This window comes from Typopeltis vanoorti, chromosome 23, assembly GCF_054136105.1.
Source record: "Typopeltis vanoorti isolate ZY-2024b chromosome 23, IOZ_Tvanoo_1.0, whole genome shotgun sequence".
Lineage (NCBI taxonomy): Eukaryota > Metazoa > Arthropoda > Arachnida > Uropygi > Thelyphonidae > Typopeltis > Typopeltis vanoorti.
The window spans coordinates 68964674-68981562 of record NC_143571.1 but is presented as its reverse complement, the minus strand read 5'-3'; the positions used below and the strand labels follow the sequence as shown (position 1 = coordinate 68981562).

At 34.6% G+C, this 16889-nt stretch overlaps 1 protein-coding gene across 3 annotated transcripts in view; it reads right to left on the bottom strand.

Annotated features, from left to right (window-relative positions):
* Positions 1-447: 447 nt before the first annotated feature.
* LOC150093934 (uncharacterized) overlaps positions 448-16889 on the bottom strand; it is a 513542-nt gene continuing 497100 nt past the window's right edge. For all 3 annotated transcript variants that reach the window (XM_090412955.1, XM_090412957.1, XM_090412956.1), the window contains exons 23-24: positions 14643-14977; positions 448-3878 (exon numbers count right to left, since the gene is read on the bottom strand). In XM_090412955.1, coding sequence (XP_090269081.1) covers positions 3749-3878; positions 14643-14977 — 465 coding nt within the window. In that variant the 3' untranslated portion in view covers positions 448-3748. The remainder of the gene's footprint in view (positions 3879-14642; positions 14978-16889) is intronic.

The following is a 16889-nucleotide window of genomic DNA, read 5'->3' as shown; positions in this document are numbered from 1 at the left end:
CTAGGTTTCTGCCTAGTCTCTGAAAAACCGATGAGTTTGAAATAGCTGTCAGACTATTGAAACCTTATAATGAACCAAGAGAAGGCAATATATGGGCACTTTTAGCAGTCGTGCTTTCCTATTAGGTTCGGCGAGGGTAACTCATAGTATGACGACGGTGTATTCCTGTTAGTTCTCTGGTCAATCTCCACACGAAACTTTTATAGTTTCTGTATTCGGCTTTGAAATGATGATGGATTTAATATCCACTTAATTTAGGAAAGAAAAGTGCTGCGTTGCTCTGCACTGGATTTTGAAATCAAATCTTGAGGGAAAAAAAGTTCAATAACAATTTAAAAACAATTATCCAATGGTGCCTCTACTGTAAAATGAATGAAACGGAACACTGAAACATGGCAAACAAGTTTATTTTCTTTGCCATGTAATGCCATGGTGTAATATGTACAACTGAAGCTACTAGGAAGAAAGTAATAACATAAAAATAATAAATAATTACAAAAATGGAAAATAATATTAACAAAAACCTCTTTCCTTTAAATGCCACACTGAAGCCCACACTAACAACTACACTGGGACAAACTACCAATCCACAATCTTATTAACTATCATCTTATTTTCATCCAGTCACATTACCTGTTTTAAACTTCTTTACAGGATACATCTTCAAAATTTCTTTCTACAGCGTCTTTAGTCTTTTTAAAGAGAAATATAATAAATACTGACAATAAGCAAGGATTTATTTCTTTAAGGAGCAATATTTCATACCTTCAATATTTAAGCAACAGCATTGTAGGAATAACAAAACCACAAAAATGGGTATTTTCAAGAGAATTAAATTCTTGGATAAACAAAAGAAGTATATATAAATAGATAAATGTATTTTTAAAGTTACCTGAAAATTGGTTAAATATGACTAGATCACTAAACAAAAACAAGGAAAAAAAATGGAATAATATGCCTATTAACTGTGTTTGTGTTAATGTCTCTAACATGCAGACATCATTTAGGATTGAGAAATGATTGCTATACAATACAGTTACTGTAAAGTGAGCAATGATCCAGATAATTTCTGAAATGCTATTTCTCTAAGGAGAGGTGCATAAGTGATATGCTATTTCTAAACTGGGCTAAAATATTTTTTCTTGTCTAGTGACTAATGCAGAAAAAATATTTAGCCTTTCCCGAAAGAAGCCAACACTGTAATATGAAGTTTTTTGTATCATATATGTGCGTGTGTATGTGTGTGTGTGTGTGTGTATATATATATATATATACACATACATACACACACACACACACACATATATGCATACATACACACAGACATATGTATATACATACATACACACATATAACCATATGCATACATGCAGAAAGGTGCAACTATAGAAATTATTCCAATTTGCTCAAAAACAGAGAGCACAAAAAGTTGTTTTCTTCGGCTATATTTCAGCCAACATTAAACCTGTGATTAAATGCTGAACAATATAACATGCATTAAACAGGTTTAAACACAACAATAAAAATGCTACAAAATAAAGAAAGCATGAAATATTTAAAAAGTATGTAATCTAAGAGCATTTCCAATAGTAGTATATTATACCACTGGGCAAAAATTTAACAAAATACACTATGAGTTCAGTTTGATTCAATATAAATATGAAAAGTAGTTTCAAAATACAGAAAGAAAATGCATTTAATTTCAATGCATGCCTACATATATATAAGGAAGAAACCATTTTGGAAGGAATTTCCTTTCCTAGTTTCATTATAACAACATTCCAAATGACAAAAAATATGATAGTTACTACTTCAATATTCATTTATTTCATTATTTGTACTATGACAGTAAATTTAATAATTTTACATAATACGATGAAAAAATTTAAATACAATTAAAAAGATGTGGAAATTTTACCTCAATGTATACAACTGAAACATCTACAAAAATAAGTACAGCAAATTAGTTATAGTCTAGTGAACACTGCTGTTTTACAGTTTAAATCATAATAATGCATGGTTAAGAAATTAATAAAATTAATATGTTGATATGCAACACCTCAATTATGTGGGTATTTACTATATTTCCAAAAATGTGTGTGTGTGTATGCACACGTATGCACACACACAAGCTACACATGAACATGATTCATATTCAAATTTACAAGTATTAACATTATTTTTCTCAAAACACATAAAGATAATTTTAGTTCATCTATGTGACAATTACAATTATTTCATTTTCTTCTGTACAATGTCTTTTTAAAATTTCTAAATGATACATATATAAATACGCATTATTTAAACCCTTTTATACACAATATAAACAGCACAACATGATTTCAAATGACAATCCCTTAGGGATCATGGTAATTTTTTCCACTAAAATAATACAAAGTAAAGGGGAAAAAATAATTATAATTAATTATCAAACTTTACACGATGAGATTTAACAATATAGCAAAAACCATCTAACCGTACCATCTGTAAATACAGAATTTTTCAAAATGTAAGAGTGTGTGCGTGTGTGTTTGTATTGTAGGAATAATTATCTACGATTTTTTTTTTTCTTCGGATGCATTCAATTTTTGTTTACACTCTCACACTTTGGAGTTCATGGGTGCATTCGCGCACGCACACACAAAAAAAATTACAAGTGCAGTTTTTCAGTTCTGGTTCCTGAATAAAAAAAAATCTAGTATAATTATGAGACACACACACAATGGACTCCAGTGTGAACATCTGGGAATACCTCCTGGACCACAGTTAACATGCCAATATTTTTTTATTCTATTTGGATTATGTTTCATTCATTCATTCATCTGTTATATAATTAAAGGGGTGGGAGGGGGGGAAATTACTAGCATTCTCTCAGTTCTTTAAATAGCTACAAGATACTACTTAGCCTTTTGACCTGCTGTATTCTGTTAAGCTAACCTACAAATCTAGGAGGCATATTTATTATTGGAAAGGAGAACAAATGCAGTGTTACAATTTTTACATAAAAACAATGTAGAACAAGATAGCAATAAATATTAAAGAGATAAATGATGAACCTCGATTCTCTGAGGATGCAAAAATGTGATAGGCATAATTATACTTTTGTTTCAACGTCACAAAAAAGTGAGATGACATGATCTATCGCTACACACTGTACACTAGTCAAAATTCACAAAGAATATTCTCATACTTTAATTTTATAATTTTTCAACAATTCTGATAGCCTTTATTATACAACAATAACAACTTTTCTCATTCACATTCTGAATTTGTTAATCTTTTCCTATATTCTCAGAATCTGCATTTCTTAAAAAAAAAAAATCCTCTTTGGCTAAAACAGATATATCTCAACAATTAACACTTTTCTTTCTGATCTTGCAAATTCATTACCCAACTTTCATTACTTTAAAAATAATAAATAATGAAAAAAAAAAAAAAAAAAACTCGCTTGCATTTCATTCTTCCGTCAACAGTGACAAGAACTGCATCTTTTCTCTCTCTGCCATTCTCCAGACATTCACCATGCTCTATTTCTTTCAACTCCTTCCTAATCCCACAAATACATATATGTAGGGCCTTTTCTGAAAATGCTGAACTACCAACAGCTCTTCAACTCCCCAGCAGTGCAGTGAAGTACTACAAAGTGCAATAGTGCAGGCTTTGCAGAGCTCCTCCCATGAGAGGCATTGTACCATGCCGCAGAGTGCCAGCATAATGAGACAGACTCAACAATTGACTTGGAGTCTCCTCAACGTGCTGGATAATTGCTCAGGGTAGTAGTCACAGTTGCAGGCCAGGAGCGTCCAGTGAAGTTAGTTGAGGTTACAGCTGTAACAGAAGCCGCCGCCGCTGCCGCTGCTGCAACTAAGGACTGGGGACTGAAAATAGAAATCATATTAATGAGAACACTGCAGCAGTTACATTCTATGGATGAGATCTTCATTATTTAAGAAATCAGAATATTCTAAAACATTCATACTTTACATTTCATTTAAGCATTATGCTTAATATGCTAATTTTAGACTACAGTATTACTTTTGTAAATAGTATATTTATGTTCTAAGTATACCAATAAATCAAAAAATTTCCAGATTTCTGAGCTATTATTCTGATCCCTTAAATAAACAAATAAAAGAAGGGGAGAAAAAAGAAAGAAAAGAAAATATACATGAATAGACAGATACCACACATGATATTTTAAAAATTTAATACTTGTTTTCTGAATATAAAGAAAAAAGTAATCAGCTTCATTCACACAACATTACAAGCAAAAATACAAATCTCATGGTGGAAATATAAGGTAAAGATATCATAAATTAATAAAATGAAGACTTAAACACATATATAAAATTGATTAATCAAATTAAGATGACTGCTTGACATTCACTAAGTGGAAAGTATGAAAAATGAGTTGGGAAGGATAAAGGGAGAGATTAGGAAAATAAAATAGAACATTAAAGGAATTTGCTTGGAGGAACAATACAGTTAAGACGAAGCCAATGAAGTGAGGTAAGAATGTGAATGAGATAACAGTGATGGTTTTGGTATAAAATGACATGAGAAGTGGCATGAATTAGATGGTGAAAGATTTGAGGCTGATGTTAGAGATTGCGCAGCAGAAAAGTACAAGAGGAAAAAAGGATGTAGAGGAGAAAGGCTAACTGATCTGAAGCAAACAAGCATAAAATCAGAGGAAGGTGAAAGAACAAGGTTGACTGGTTGGCAGCTTATTTGCACAAGGACCACGAAGGTCATACTGCACAATTCTAAAGGTCACAATTTCTGATTGTTAAATGCTTACAATGACTGCATGGTTTGCCGAGAGGTCAGCACACCACTTGCCAAGAAACAGGTTGCGGATTGTTCGAATTTTGAAGTGGGCATGGATGTTTGTGATCATGTGTGAGACCATCGGGCCGTGAAATTATTGGAGACTTGAAAAGTTCCATGTTTGGTCTCTAGAGTAAAGTTTCTGGATGATGTGAAAAATCAATAAAAATACCAAAAAATATATTATCATCATCAAATTCCTGGACATGTACCCTCAAGGAATGTAAGGAAAATAGAAAAAAAAAAAAAAAAACGTTAGCCCACTAGCAGCAAGAATGTACTATAAGTTTACATGAAAAACCTTCATGGGTTGGAACTATATATATATGCAGGGCCGGCTGGTGGCGTGTGCAATATACACAGGCGCCTAAAAGATGTCAAAAAATATAAGATAAGAGTTTAAACGAACAACGAATGGTACATATAATTATGAATGTATGTCGTCTTCTGTTCGGGCCCCTTCAGATCTTCCCGGAAACAAACACATAAATTCTGAAATTGTATTCTGGTTGATTGATTAAAATTTACGAAAATATACCTAAAATAGTTCTTTATTTTTTGATGTACTATATATAAATGAACTTATGATTAATTGTTGAAAGTTTATTTTTCACTTGGTCAGAGACTATAATAAATTTAGTTTAATCCTTTATCCAAGTGTGTGCAAACAAAGTTTGTGCCTGAAAGTATCTTCAGGACTGGGGTAAAGTGGTACAACACCGGGTGACTCCTTGCAAAGGTGGAGCAAGCTACCAACACTCCTATCTCGGTATCTCCTATAATGCAAAACACGTCTCCTTGCGGATATGTATATTGTTATGCATTAAGGGAAGGGCCACTACCCAGACTAGTTTCGACCTTTATTGAGGTCTCTTCAGTGGGAGCCAGGCCCAAGTGGAGATACCAAGGCAGAAGTATTAGCAAGGTCATCTCCTCCTATAGGAGCTGCCAAACGGTGTGCCACCTTTTTATTAAATTACTCTGGATTTAGAGAAAGATGTTGAAAGTTTATTTTTCACTTCATCAGAGACTATAATAAATTTAGTTTAATCCTTTATCCAAGTGTGTGCAAACAAAGTTTGCGTCTGAAAGTATCTTCAGGACTGGGGTAAAGTGGTACAACACCGGGCGACTCCTTGCAAAGGTGGAGCAAGCTACCAACACTCTTGAAGATACTTTCAGGAGCAAACTTTGTTTGCACACACTTGGATAAAGGATTAAACTAAATTGTATAAGCAGGACTAATTCGTAGGTAACATTATATTGCAATGCGGTTTTCATTTGTTTTTCATTTCCTGTTCGTTTTATTCACACTTTATTCAAAAAAAAAAAAAAAAAAACTTTTTTGGAAAGGCGGCAAACATTAATTGCACACACAAGAAAAAGACTAGGATCCAGCACTGTGTGTATATATATATATATATATATATATATATATATATATATATATATTGTTGAAATTAGGATTTACTCGGGATGTATACATTTATAAAAATAAATTTAACTGACTAGAACCCGAGAAAGTATAACAAAAACCTTTAATACATCACAACTAGTTTCATCGGTGATCCGACTTCTTCAGGTGAGAAATAAAAACATAAGACATAAAATAACATGGTAAAAAATGAACTTTACAGCTTAATAAAAAGCAGAATAATAACAGTCATATTTGAATAGGTGACCGCGTGCTACCATTGGCATGAGTAGAATGTGTGCGACAGCTAATTTTTGAGCGCCAGTACTGGATTACTGCGCTATGGGAATCGGGTAAATTGTAGCTAAGATTATTGTTTAAATGTGAAGGGTCCAGAACTATTTCTTTTGATTCGATGATTCTTCTTTCGAATTCATCCTTGCAAATATATAAATTAGTAGTGCGTTCCCAATCAACTTGATGTGGCTGTTCTTCAAGGTTAGAGTTTGCCGAGAAAAGGACATGACTGGAAAGGGCGCTCGCTCGTGCTCTACTGTAGGAGATGTCACGTCTATGTTCCTCAAGACGAAGTGAAACAGATTTGTCTGTCTGGCCAAAATTTGTCTGTTTTGGTCGACTCTTTCTGAGTCGACCAAAACCAAAACACAACCATCTGCATTTTCCTGGTGTTTATAAAGTTTTGTGCAACTGTGGTCGGCCTTATTTTGGCCAGACAGACAAATCTGTTTCACTTCGTCTTGAGGAACATAGACGTGACATCTCCTACAGTAGAGCACGAGCGAGCGCCTTTTCCAGTCATGTCCTTTTCTCGGCAAACTCTAACCTTGAAGAACAGCCACATCAAGTTGATTGGGAACGCACTACTAATTTATATATTTGCAAGGATGAATTCGAAAGAAGAATCATCGAATCAAAAGAAATAGTTCTGGACCCTTCACATTTAAACAATAATCTTAGCTACAATTTACCCGATTCCCATAGCGCAGTAATCCAGTACTGGCGCTCAAAAATTAGCTGTCGCACACATTCTACTCATGCCAACGGTAGCACGCGGTCACCTATTCAAATATGACTGTTATTATTCTGCTTTTTATTAAGCTGTAAAGTTCATTTTTTACCGTGTTATTTTATGTCTTATGTTTTTATTTCTCACCTGAAGAAGTCGGATCACCGATGAAACTAGTTGTGATGTATTAAAGGTTTTTGTTATACTTTCTCGGGTTCTAGTCAGTTAAATTTATTTTTATAAATATATATATATATATATATATAACAGCTAATACATGTAGAAAAATATGGAATTTATTAATAACTCCAATGTAACAAGGACATTATCAGTGAGAGAAGAGTTATGTAGCATAATAGCATAGCCTTACTAGCTTGTGTTTTGGTCACAGCTGAACTAATGGAATGCACATACTAGAGTTTGAAAGAACAACTTAGATAGCTTCTGTAACTAAAAATGAAATAACCTAATCAATATTTAAAGGACAAAAAAATATTACTAGTTAACCACACTACCAGCCAAGACATCTATAAAAGTCAAGATTATCATGGATATGAAGTGCATATTAAAATTGTAATAGCATTAATATTACATTGAAATATATGATGGATACGAAGCGTATGAGGATGCGTATTTGATCCATAATGGCCGGTAAGGTGGTTAATGATAATCACTTTCCAGAACTCTGATACATTCCTTTAAGGTAGGATATGGAAATCTTTTTTGCATCGGATTGTAGTCTGGCTGAGGGATGATGATGACTGTCATTAATTTTCTAGATAGTGGTTTTGTTCTGCCCATTAGTCAGCAGAGTGATTTTTATTTTATTTAATTCATCTAATAGAAAGGAATTAGAAAAGCAGATCACAAACACTGCATACAAGACTTTTAATAATACCTATCTTCTGTGATGGATGATGGTGAATGGACAAATGGATGGATGGATGTACCAGTACAGGAAGGTTTTCTAGAAACAGAAAATTCAATACTATCTGTAGGGTAATGGATTATTAAGGTATGCAAAAAGAGAAGACTGTTATTAGATTCACATTCAATACTGAATTTGATATGGGAGTACAAAAAATTTATTTTATTTAGAAATTTTAGTAATTCTGTCTCTGAGTAGGGCCAAATTTGAAGATATCATGAACAAAACGAGGCCAGATATGAGGAGGTAAAATGGTATGGAAGAGTTGGGTTTTAGATGTTCCATACAATAATTAGCCAAAGTTGTGAGATTGGGTCCCCATCACTATTCCCTTGATTTGTTCGAACAACTTAACTAAATAATAAATAATAATAAACAGATTAATTCCACATTATGTACAAAACACAAACTGAAAAAGTTAGGCAATGCTGTATTTACATCTAAATATGGCACTTATGATCCAAGATGCTTGTATAAATTAATTCTTTGTAAAAAGTTAAAACCTCAATATAATTTTTAACATCTGAGAAGATCTGCTTGAGTGTATATGCTCAGCCAGATTAGTACAAATTTCATTTCTATGTTGAGTGAAGTTGCACTTCACTAAAATATTGCAAATGGTAAGGTGAATGTCATTAATCATACATAGGTGGGACATCAGCCCTCAGTAGATAAAATGCATAATACATAAAACGACTGTCAACCATGACGAGTACAACTTTTTCTTCTGTTTCTACATTTGAGAATTCTGTTTCTCAAACAATATTTTCAACTCTACCCCTTAGTATTTTATTTATTTATCTATCTTCCACTCATGAAAGTTTTTTTCTGTACAAAAGTACTGTAAATGGATAAAGTATTTTTTCTCTCTATTTTTTTGTTAATTTACACACTACGTAAATATATATATATATACATAGTCTGAACACAAAATTTTTCAGGCAATTTGAGATCTCCAATAAGTGGGGTGGTGGTCTCACGCAAGACAATGAAATTGATTTCCCCACAATAGAATCCATGTCCATGGTGGAATTCAAACCCACAGCCTGGTGGTTGGAGAGCGATAGTACATTAACCGTTCCATTTTCCCATCTTTCACCACAGAGTTCCCATTGCATTACTCTACTTTCTGCCATTCCACTGCAACCATTTATCTCTGACTCCTCTACCACTGGCACCATCTTTCTTACATTTCCAATCACAAATCTCTTCTCTAAATCTGCTATCTCACTCTGCACACATCTCAATTTGTTCCTCAATCAGTTCATATCTTTCATACTAGCTTCTTTACCATTCTGCCTTCATTCTTCTACAGTTCTACTGCCTTTCACATCTCCCTCTGTTTTGCTACTCTCCACTGTGTTATTCATCATTATTACACTACATTTGCATTTTAAATTTTCATTTTTTTTTATTTTCATTAATAAAATAATTTTTTTTAAAATTTTCATTTTTCATTTTCATCAATTTGTTTCTCAATCAGTTCATATCTTTCATACTAGCTTCTTTACCATTCTGCCTTCATTCTTCTACAGTTCCACTGCCTTTCACATCTCCCTCTGTCTTGCTACTCTCTACTGTGTTATTCATCATTATTACACCACATTTGCATTTTAAATTTTCATTAAAGGTCTGCACAGTTAGCCTAGTGGCGGTGCGCTTCACAACCATATGCCTGGGGAAGGAGTGTCCTAGGTTCGATTCCTGTCGGTGATGTGAGGAGCTGAAGGATCTTCCTCAGCCATAGTCAAGTTAGCTGTTCTTGGGCATGGACAGTAGGTTTTTTTTCCCAGTTTATCCTGGGGATTTTCATCCCACAAAGCAGGCAAACCAGCCTTGATCAAGAACTCAACACTACGGACATAGGATACACCAGAGCATAGGGCTGACCACCTAATCCTGTGAACGGTTTGAGGTTTGATGATTAATAAACCCTCGACACCGCAGGGTAAAAGAGGGATAAGGAAGATGAGATGAACTTTCATTTCATCAATGACTTCTTCTTTCACCAGATTGTTCACCCACTTTTTCACAACTTTCTTACTGCTCACTCACTACTCTTTCACATTATCTTTCTTCACTATCAGATGAGCATTCATTCTGCTTGTTACATTCTTTTCAGTTAACAATACATCAAGTCACACTTTGTACATACTCTCTTTTCATCCTCTATAAAATTCTGCAACTTATCTGCATAATCCAATGAATATATAAATTAAAGATATCATCATCATCATCATCAAATTCCGGATATGTACCCTCAAGGGGTGTACAGGATATGATAGTACTACATGAAAAATTTACATCATTACTAACTTCCTATCTACAATTTTCCTCAAAATCAGTCTGTTACTTGTCAAGACTCCAACATTATCAGATCTTATATTTCTATCGTCTAAGGCACTTTGTACCGTATCAATCCACCTATATCTTGGTCTTCCTCTGGGTTATTTTCCTGCCAACCTGGCAGAGAACACTTTTGCTAATCTTTCCTCGCCCGTGCCTGCCATTCAATAAGATTAGCCTCGTATTTAGTGTTGAATACTATGGCTACTCCTTCTTTTTCTTGATTGTCATTGCCCGAATATAACATTTTGTATTTATTGCTCAGAAAGATCTCACCAGTTTTTGTCTTTTTTGTTTCAGTCACCCCTATTATGTCGATCCGGTACTTATCTAATTCCTCAGCTAGCTCCATTTCTTTGCCATTCAAGTTTCTTATGTTGATAGTACCGATCTTTAACTCTGGTGATATTGAGTTGGGGTGTGCTTTCAGATTTGTTCCAGTAGCTGACTTTTCGCTGTTCGCCCTGGTTCCCTGGCAAAAATAACAAGGGCCTTGTTTAACTGGGCGATGCCCCAGCTGGAATGAAATTTTGTCATGTTATACCATCATTTTGTATATTGGTTTAAGCCAATAAGAATACAATTTGGTCAGCTAAATCCCAAATTGCCAGCCCATCCTCGTTCGTTCAGTATCCAGGTAGATACCCAACAGGGAGCACCACAAGAAGGTGAGGATTGGACATTAGGTCAGAAGCCCTAGTTGGTTCTCCACATTCCTTTAAAGACTATGTGGAGGTCTCCTCTCAGTTATACAGCTTTGACCTTTAAGCACCCCATTAAAGATACCAAGAAATTATATACTTGGTTTAATCCTTTATCCAAGTTTAAGCAAACAAGTTCGTGCCTGAATTATTTTCAGGACTGGGGCAACTCGTATATAGAAGCTTATGACTTCACATCACTTGCCTTAGTATCCCATAATGCAAAGCACATATCCTTACAGGTATGTATAATGCTATGCATTATGGGAAGGATTACTACCCAGACCGGTTTCGACCTTTATTGAGGTCTCATCAGTGATAACCATACCCGGAGGTGGTGATACCAAGGTTGTAAAGCAGAAGTCATATTTTAATATGAGTTGCCAAAAGGTGTCACATCTTATTATTAAAATACTCTGGATTATGCAGATAAGTTCATAAAAACCCACAGCTGATTAACCAAAAAGACTTAACCCACAGTGACCTTGCGCCTGACTTCCGAAGCACCCTTTTCTGGATTCCAATATCATGGTGTGGCTCTGATCCAACTCAGATATCACTTTATTCTATAGAGGGAGTAATTTACACTTTCCCTTCACAAGGCCATGTTGTTCCCTCCACAGATACTCTGTGGAGGAGACAATATACCTGTTCACTTATTCCTGAATTCTGTTCTTAACCAATACACAGTGCTTCATGGTATCAACAACACACTAGGAGAAAAAAAAAAAATTGAATTTACAGGCATTTCAATGGATTTCTAACTGGCATCTTCAGAGCACAAATTGCTACTGTGTTCTTAACTGGGCAATGAAATTCATCTCCTACCTAAAGACAATCACAAACATACATGTCCATAGTGGAATTTGAACCTGCAGTCTGTTGGTTGGAGAGTGGATAAGGTAACTACTCAGCCAACCAGTCACCATTTACAATTTGAAATGTTTTGACTACATTCTTACTACTCTCTGCTGTGTCATTCACCACTGTTGTACCACATTTGCTTTGTTTTGAACAAAAAATTCATCAGTGAACATTTTTTTTTTTTGGTTCAGAAGAGAACTCTGGATATAGAACAACCTCCAGCTAGTCAACTCTACTATAGAAACTCAAGGACCAAATAAATAGTTTTTCATAGTGGAAGGGTTGCAAATTTTTCGATGGTCTGTAATGGTGAGTTCATTAGAACAGTGCTTTCAATGTCAAGACTTTATACTATGGGAGTAAAAGTTCCAACTAGATGTAGAACTTTTTTCTGATTTTTTTTAGCTGAAAAAAAAAAAAAAAAAAAAAAAAAAAAAAAAAAAAAAAAAAGTGCTACAAAAAATCTAAAAACCATCAGACCATATTTGATGGAAAAACCATTTGATATCAGAAAAAGATTTTAGTAAATGTTTTCAGCAGTGGTATAAATAACGAACAAAGTGAACTGATCAAGACCAAACTGCAACTCTCTGAATGAAAGCTTCCCTCATTTTTTTGTATGAGATCTTGTATGTACATAATAATTTCATAATGTTTAAAGGTACCTTTGGCATGATTATAAACAAATTACACGATACCCACAGTAATTAACTTTAATGAAATTAAAGTTCAGATATTTCATTCTGAAAATAACAGTACATCATCAGTGCATAGAAACAAACAAATCAAAGAAAAGGGAATACAAGGTACATACAACAATCGGTTTACCAATGAAAAACTGTTGCCAGATGTTAGAAAGTAATATATTAATAAATAATATTATTAAATTTATTTTTGATGGTGACATAAAATGAGGACCCTCCAAACTTTTGGGAGAGAGACAATCATTCCAATTTAGATTTGGCCAATGTAAAAGGGCTTTGCAATTTTCTTTGAAAAGGCATTCATATTTAAAACTGTTTCTATGGAGAAGATGAGCTTCATCCCACCGGATACTGTGTTTACTGTCAAACCAGAGTTTTGAGGTTTCATGTATTCAATATAATACTGATGTTCATTAATTCCTTTTTCCACAATGTATGTCAGATTACATTCACAAGGTATCTGTAAATGGCAGCTAATGATAGAGGTTACAGTTTGTCTTTTGTCGATGACAACATTTTGTTAATAAGAAAATATATGGAAATAAGGTGATACTTCTTCAAAATTCTACCAATAGGTTCAGAAATACCACAAATATGAGGGATTGGAACCCTGTAGTCTGTTCAAGAATCCTGAGGTACTGGAACATTCAATTATCTGTTGGATTTGATTAGGATTGTAACAATTAAAGTTTTGATAGTGAGAAGTTCTTGTTGTAAGTTTGAGGGAGAGTAGAACACATTATGTGCTCTATTAATTAAAGACTTGATAACACCAATTTTGTGAGAGGTGTGATGAACAGACTTTTGACAAATGTTTCTACCAGTAAAGGTAGGTTTCGATAAACACTAGTTGATAAATTATCAGAGGCTGTGTGTTAGACAGATGTCCAAGAATGGCAAACTACCAGCCTTTTCTTTTTCCATGGTGAACTGAATGTGTGGATCAAGGCTATTGGTCTGTTGTAGGAAAGTGATAAGTTCATTTTTAGAATGAGACCAAATAGCAAAAATATCATCAACATAACGAAACCAATAAGAGGGCGGGATGAATGGATGAGAACAAGGTATCTTCCAGATGGTTCAAAAAATAGTTTGAATAGCCAAAGAATAGAAATTGCCAAATGAATAGAAAAAATAGCCAAAGGTGGAGACAGAGAGCTACCCATGGCAGTGCCTTCAACCTGTCTATAGATCTTGTTTTCCCAGCTAAATATCCTGATTCTATAACAAATTCAAAAATCCTCACAATATTGGGAGGGTAATCATCATATAGAAAAATCATCATTATCTAATTGTGTCAGATAATGGAATGGTAAAGAGGGAAACAATGTCAAAGCTGACTAACAAATCTGACCCTTGTATTTGAATATTCTTGATGAATGATCTGGATTGTCCAGTATAGGCAGTATATATAAGTTCACCTTCTCCATAGAAGCAGTTTTAAATATGAAAGCCTTTTCAAAGAAAGTTGTTAAGTCCTTTTACCTAGGCCAAATCTGAATTGGAATGATTGTCTCCCCCCCCCCCCCAAAAGTTTGGGAGAGTCTCATTTTATGTAACTATCAAAAATAGTTTTAATAATATTATTTATTAATATATTAATTTCTAGCACATGGCAACAGATTTTAATTGATAAACCAATTGTTGTATGTACTTTGTATTTCCGTTTCTTTGATTTGCTTGTTTCTATGCACTGATGATGTACTGTTATTTTCAGTACGAAATATCTGTACTTTCATTTCATTAAAGTTAATTGCTGTAGTTATTGGTAATTTGTTGTTTATAATAATTTCGAATTGTAATTAACAAATAAACCTGTTTAGCTCACCTAAGAGGCTGATGGTATTGTGCTAACAGTTGATTTAATTGAGCTTGATCAACTGCTGTTATAGTTGTCTGTTGGGCAGTAGGTGTTGGGTTAGGCGTAGAAGGGTGACCCTGGGGTGTGGCAGTTGGTGTTGGTGTTGCAGCTGGAGTAGGAGGTGTGGGCACAGGAGTAGATGAAGGAGAAGGTGGTACCATAGTAGGAGGAGTTGAATGTGAGATGCGAGCAGTTAAATATTCTCCAGGTGAAGGACGGTATTCACTTAGGGTCTGAGTAAGTTCTGACATGGCCTGGGTAAGGAGATCAGCTGTGGGAATACCTTCAGGATGAGATGCAACCTGCAAGATGTATGAAGATAAACAAAGGCATTCTTTCTCTATGTAGTAGAAATAGTTATACTCATAGTGATCTAATAATCTTAAATAAGTTTTATTATTCAATAGCAAGTCAAAACTAGAACCTGCTTTCCAGCAATGCATAAATGAATTTATAACCATGAAAAATTATTTTATGTATTGCTGAAAATAAACACATAAATACATAAAAATTACTGTTAGGGTAGTTACATAATCTCAGAATTCAATGAAAAAAGCCCCACTCAAACTTGCACAATACCTACCATATCCCTCCTTAAATTCATCCTCTCAGGCAACATATTCTATTGATTCTATCACTAAGCCTCAAAAAAAATCATATTCCATTAGTCTTATTCAAATTCTGGGATTCTCTCTCTCTCAATTTTTCTATTTCCACCATTACTGAAAAATCTCTCTTATATATAGTGGATTCTCACAATAGCAAACATTGTTATAACATTCAATTGTCAGCCCAAAAACAAAATAGTATTTTAAAAGAAGTTATCCTGGTTGGCCGAGGAGATAGCGTATCCGCTCTCCAGCCAAAAGGCTGCGGGTTCGAATCCTGCCGTGGGCATGGATGTTTGTGATTGTCCGTGAAAATACCAGTGGTGCTCGGTGGTAGATGGCGTTGGTGTAGTTGCGGTCAGTTGGTGATTGAATAGTGGAGACGGAGTTGTAGAGCAGGTGCCCTCCCTCGATGAGTCCTTGCACTCCCTGGAGGTGTAAAATAATAATAATAATAATAATAATAAAAGAGATTGTTCAACTAACAGTGTTCACTTTGCTAAGAGCTATCCACCTGGTGTAAGCAACATGGACCTCAATGCTACCTCTAGATTGGATGAAGAAATTCAGGTGTATGAGGAGGAGTTAGTAGAGCTATTGCATATACTGGGGTAGGCATGGGATACTAGATGACCTACTGCTGATGAGATATCAGATGAACTAACTGCACCTTTGACCTGGCTGTATAATTTGAGTTTCAACACAGGAAAGACAAGAATGTGTGATGATCCCACTGTACAAGGGTGGTGCAAAGAATGGTATGTCTAGCTGTTGACATTATCTCTGGAGTGGTGGTGAAGATTCTGGAAAGGTTGGTAAGCACTTGAATAGAAAGGAGCTGACAGAGAATCTATACTTTTGCTTTGCGATGAACAGTGTGGGTTTTCTAAGGCAGGGGCATATTTGAGTAACTTGTTGATATTTTATAATAAGGTTACAGTTGATTTCGATAAGGGGAATGGTTACTATGATACTTATGAACTCTGTTAAGGCTTTGACATTGGTCATCCTCCAACTTATGCAACAGCATGAAAGTCTATCACATAAGTTGATAGAATAATTATATAATTATTAATATTAGCTTGGATAAGCAGATGGATGACTGATAGACATCAAAAAAGTGCTATAGAAAAGGGGGGGGGGGTCTGCAAGATTTAAGGTGACCAGTTTCTTTTCCTAGAGGGTAAGTACTTAGTCTACTGCTATTCAGTCACTACATTAATAACATTGGGAAGGATTTGAGAGGGAGACATATATATATATATATATAGCTGCTTGTGGAAATCCCAATTCTGTGAATTTTAGATCTTTTATCATTCTTAGATTGTTGATCTTTAGATGTACAGAAATTTTAGTATTACTACCAGAGAACTTTAGTGATACATTGAGCCATATATCACCCACACCAGCCGTTATTATACCTTTCTTGAATTTCTTCACACTACAGGCACTTACCATCTTCAAGGGTAAGCTATTCCAATCACATACTATTCTTTATGAGAGAAATCTAATTCTCACTCCATTCTTGACTGTATTCATTCTCAACTTATATGGATGCCCCTCTCATCCTCTCCCCACCTCCACCAAATGAAAAATCCATCTCTAA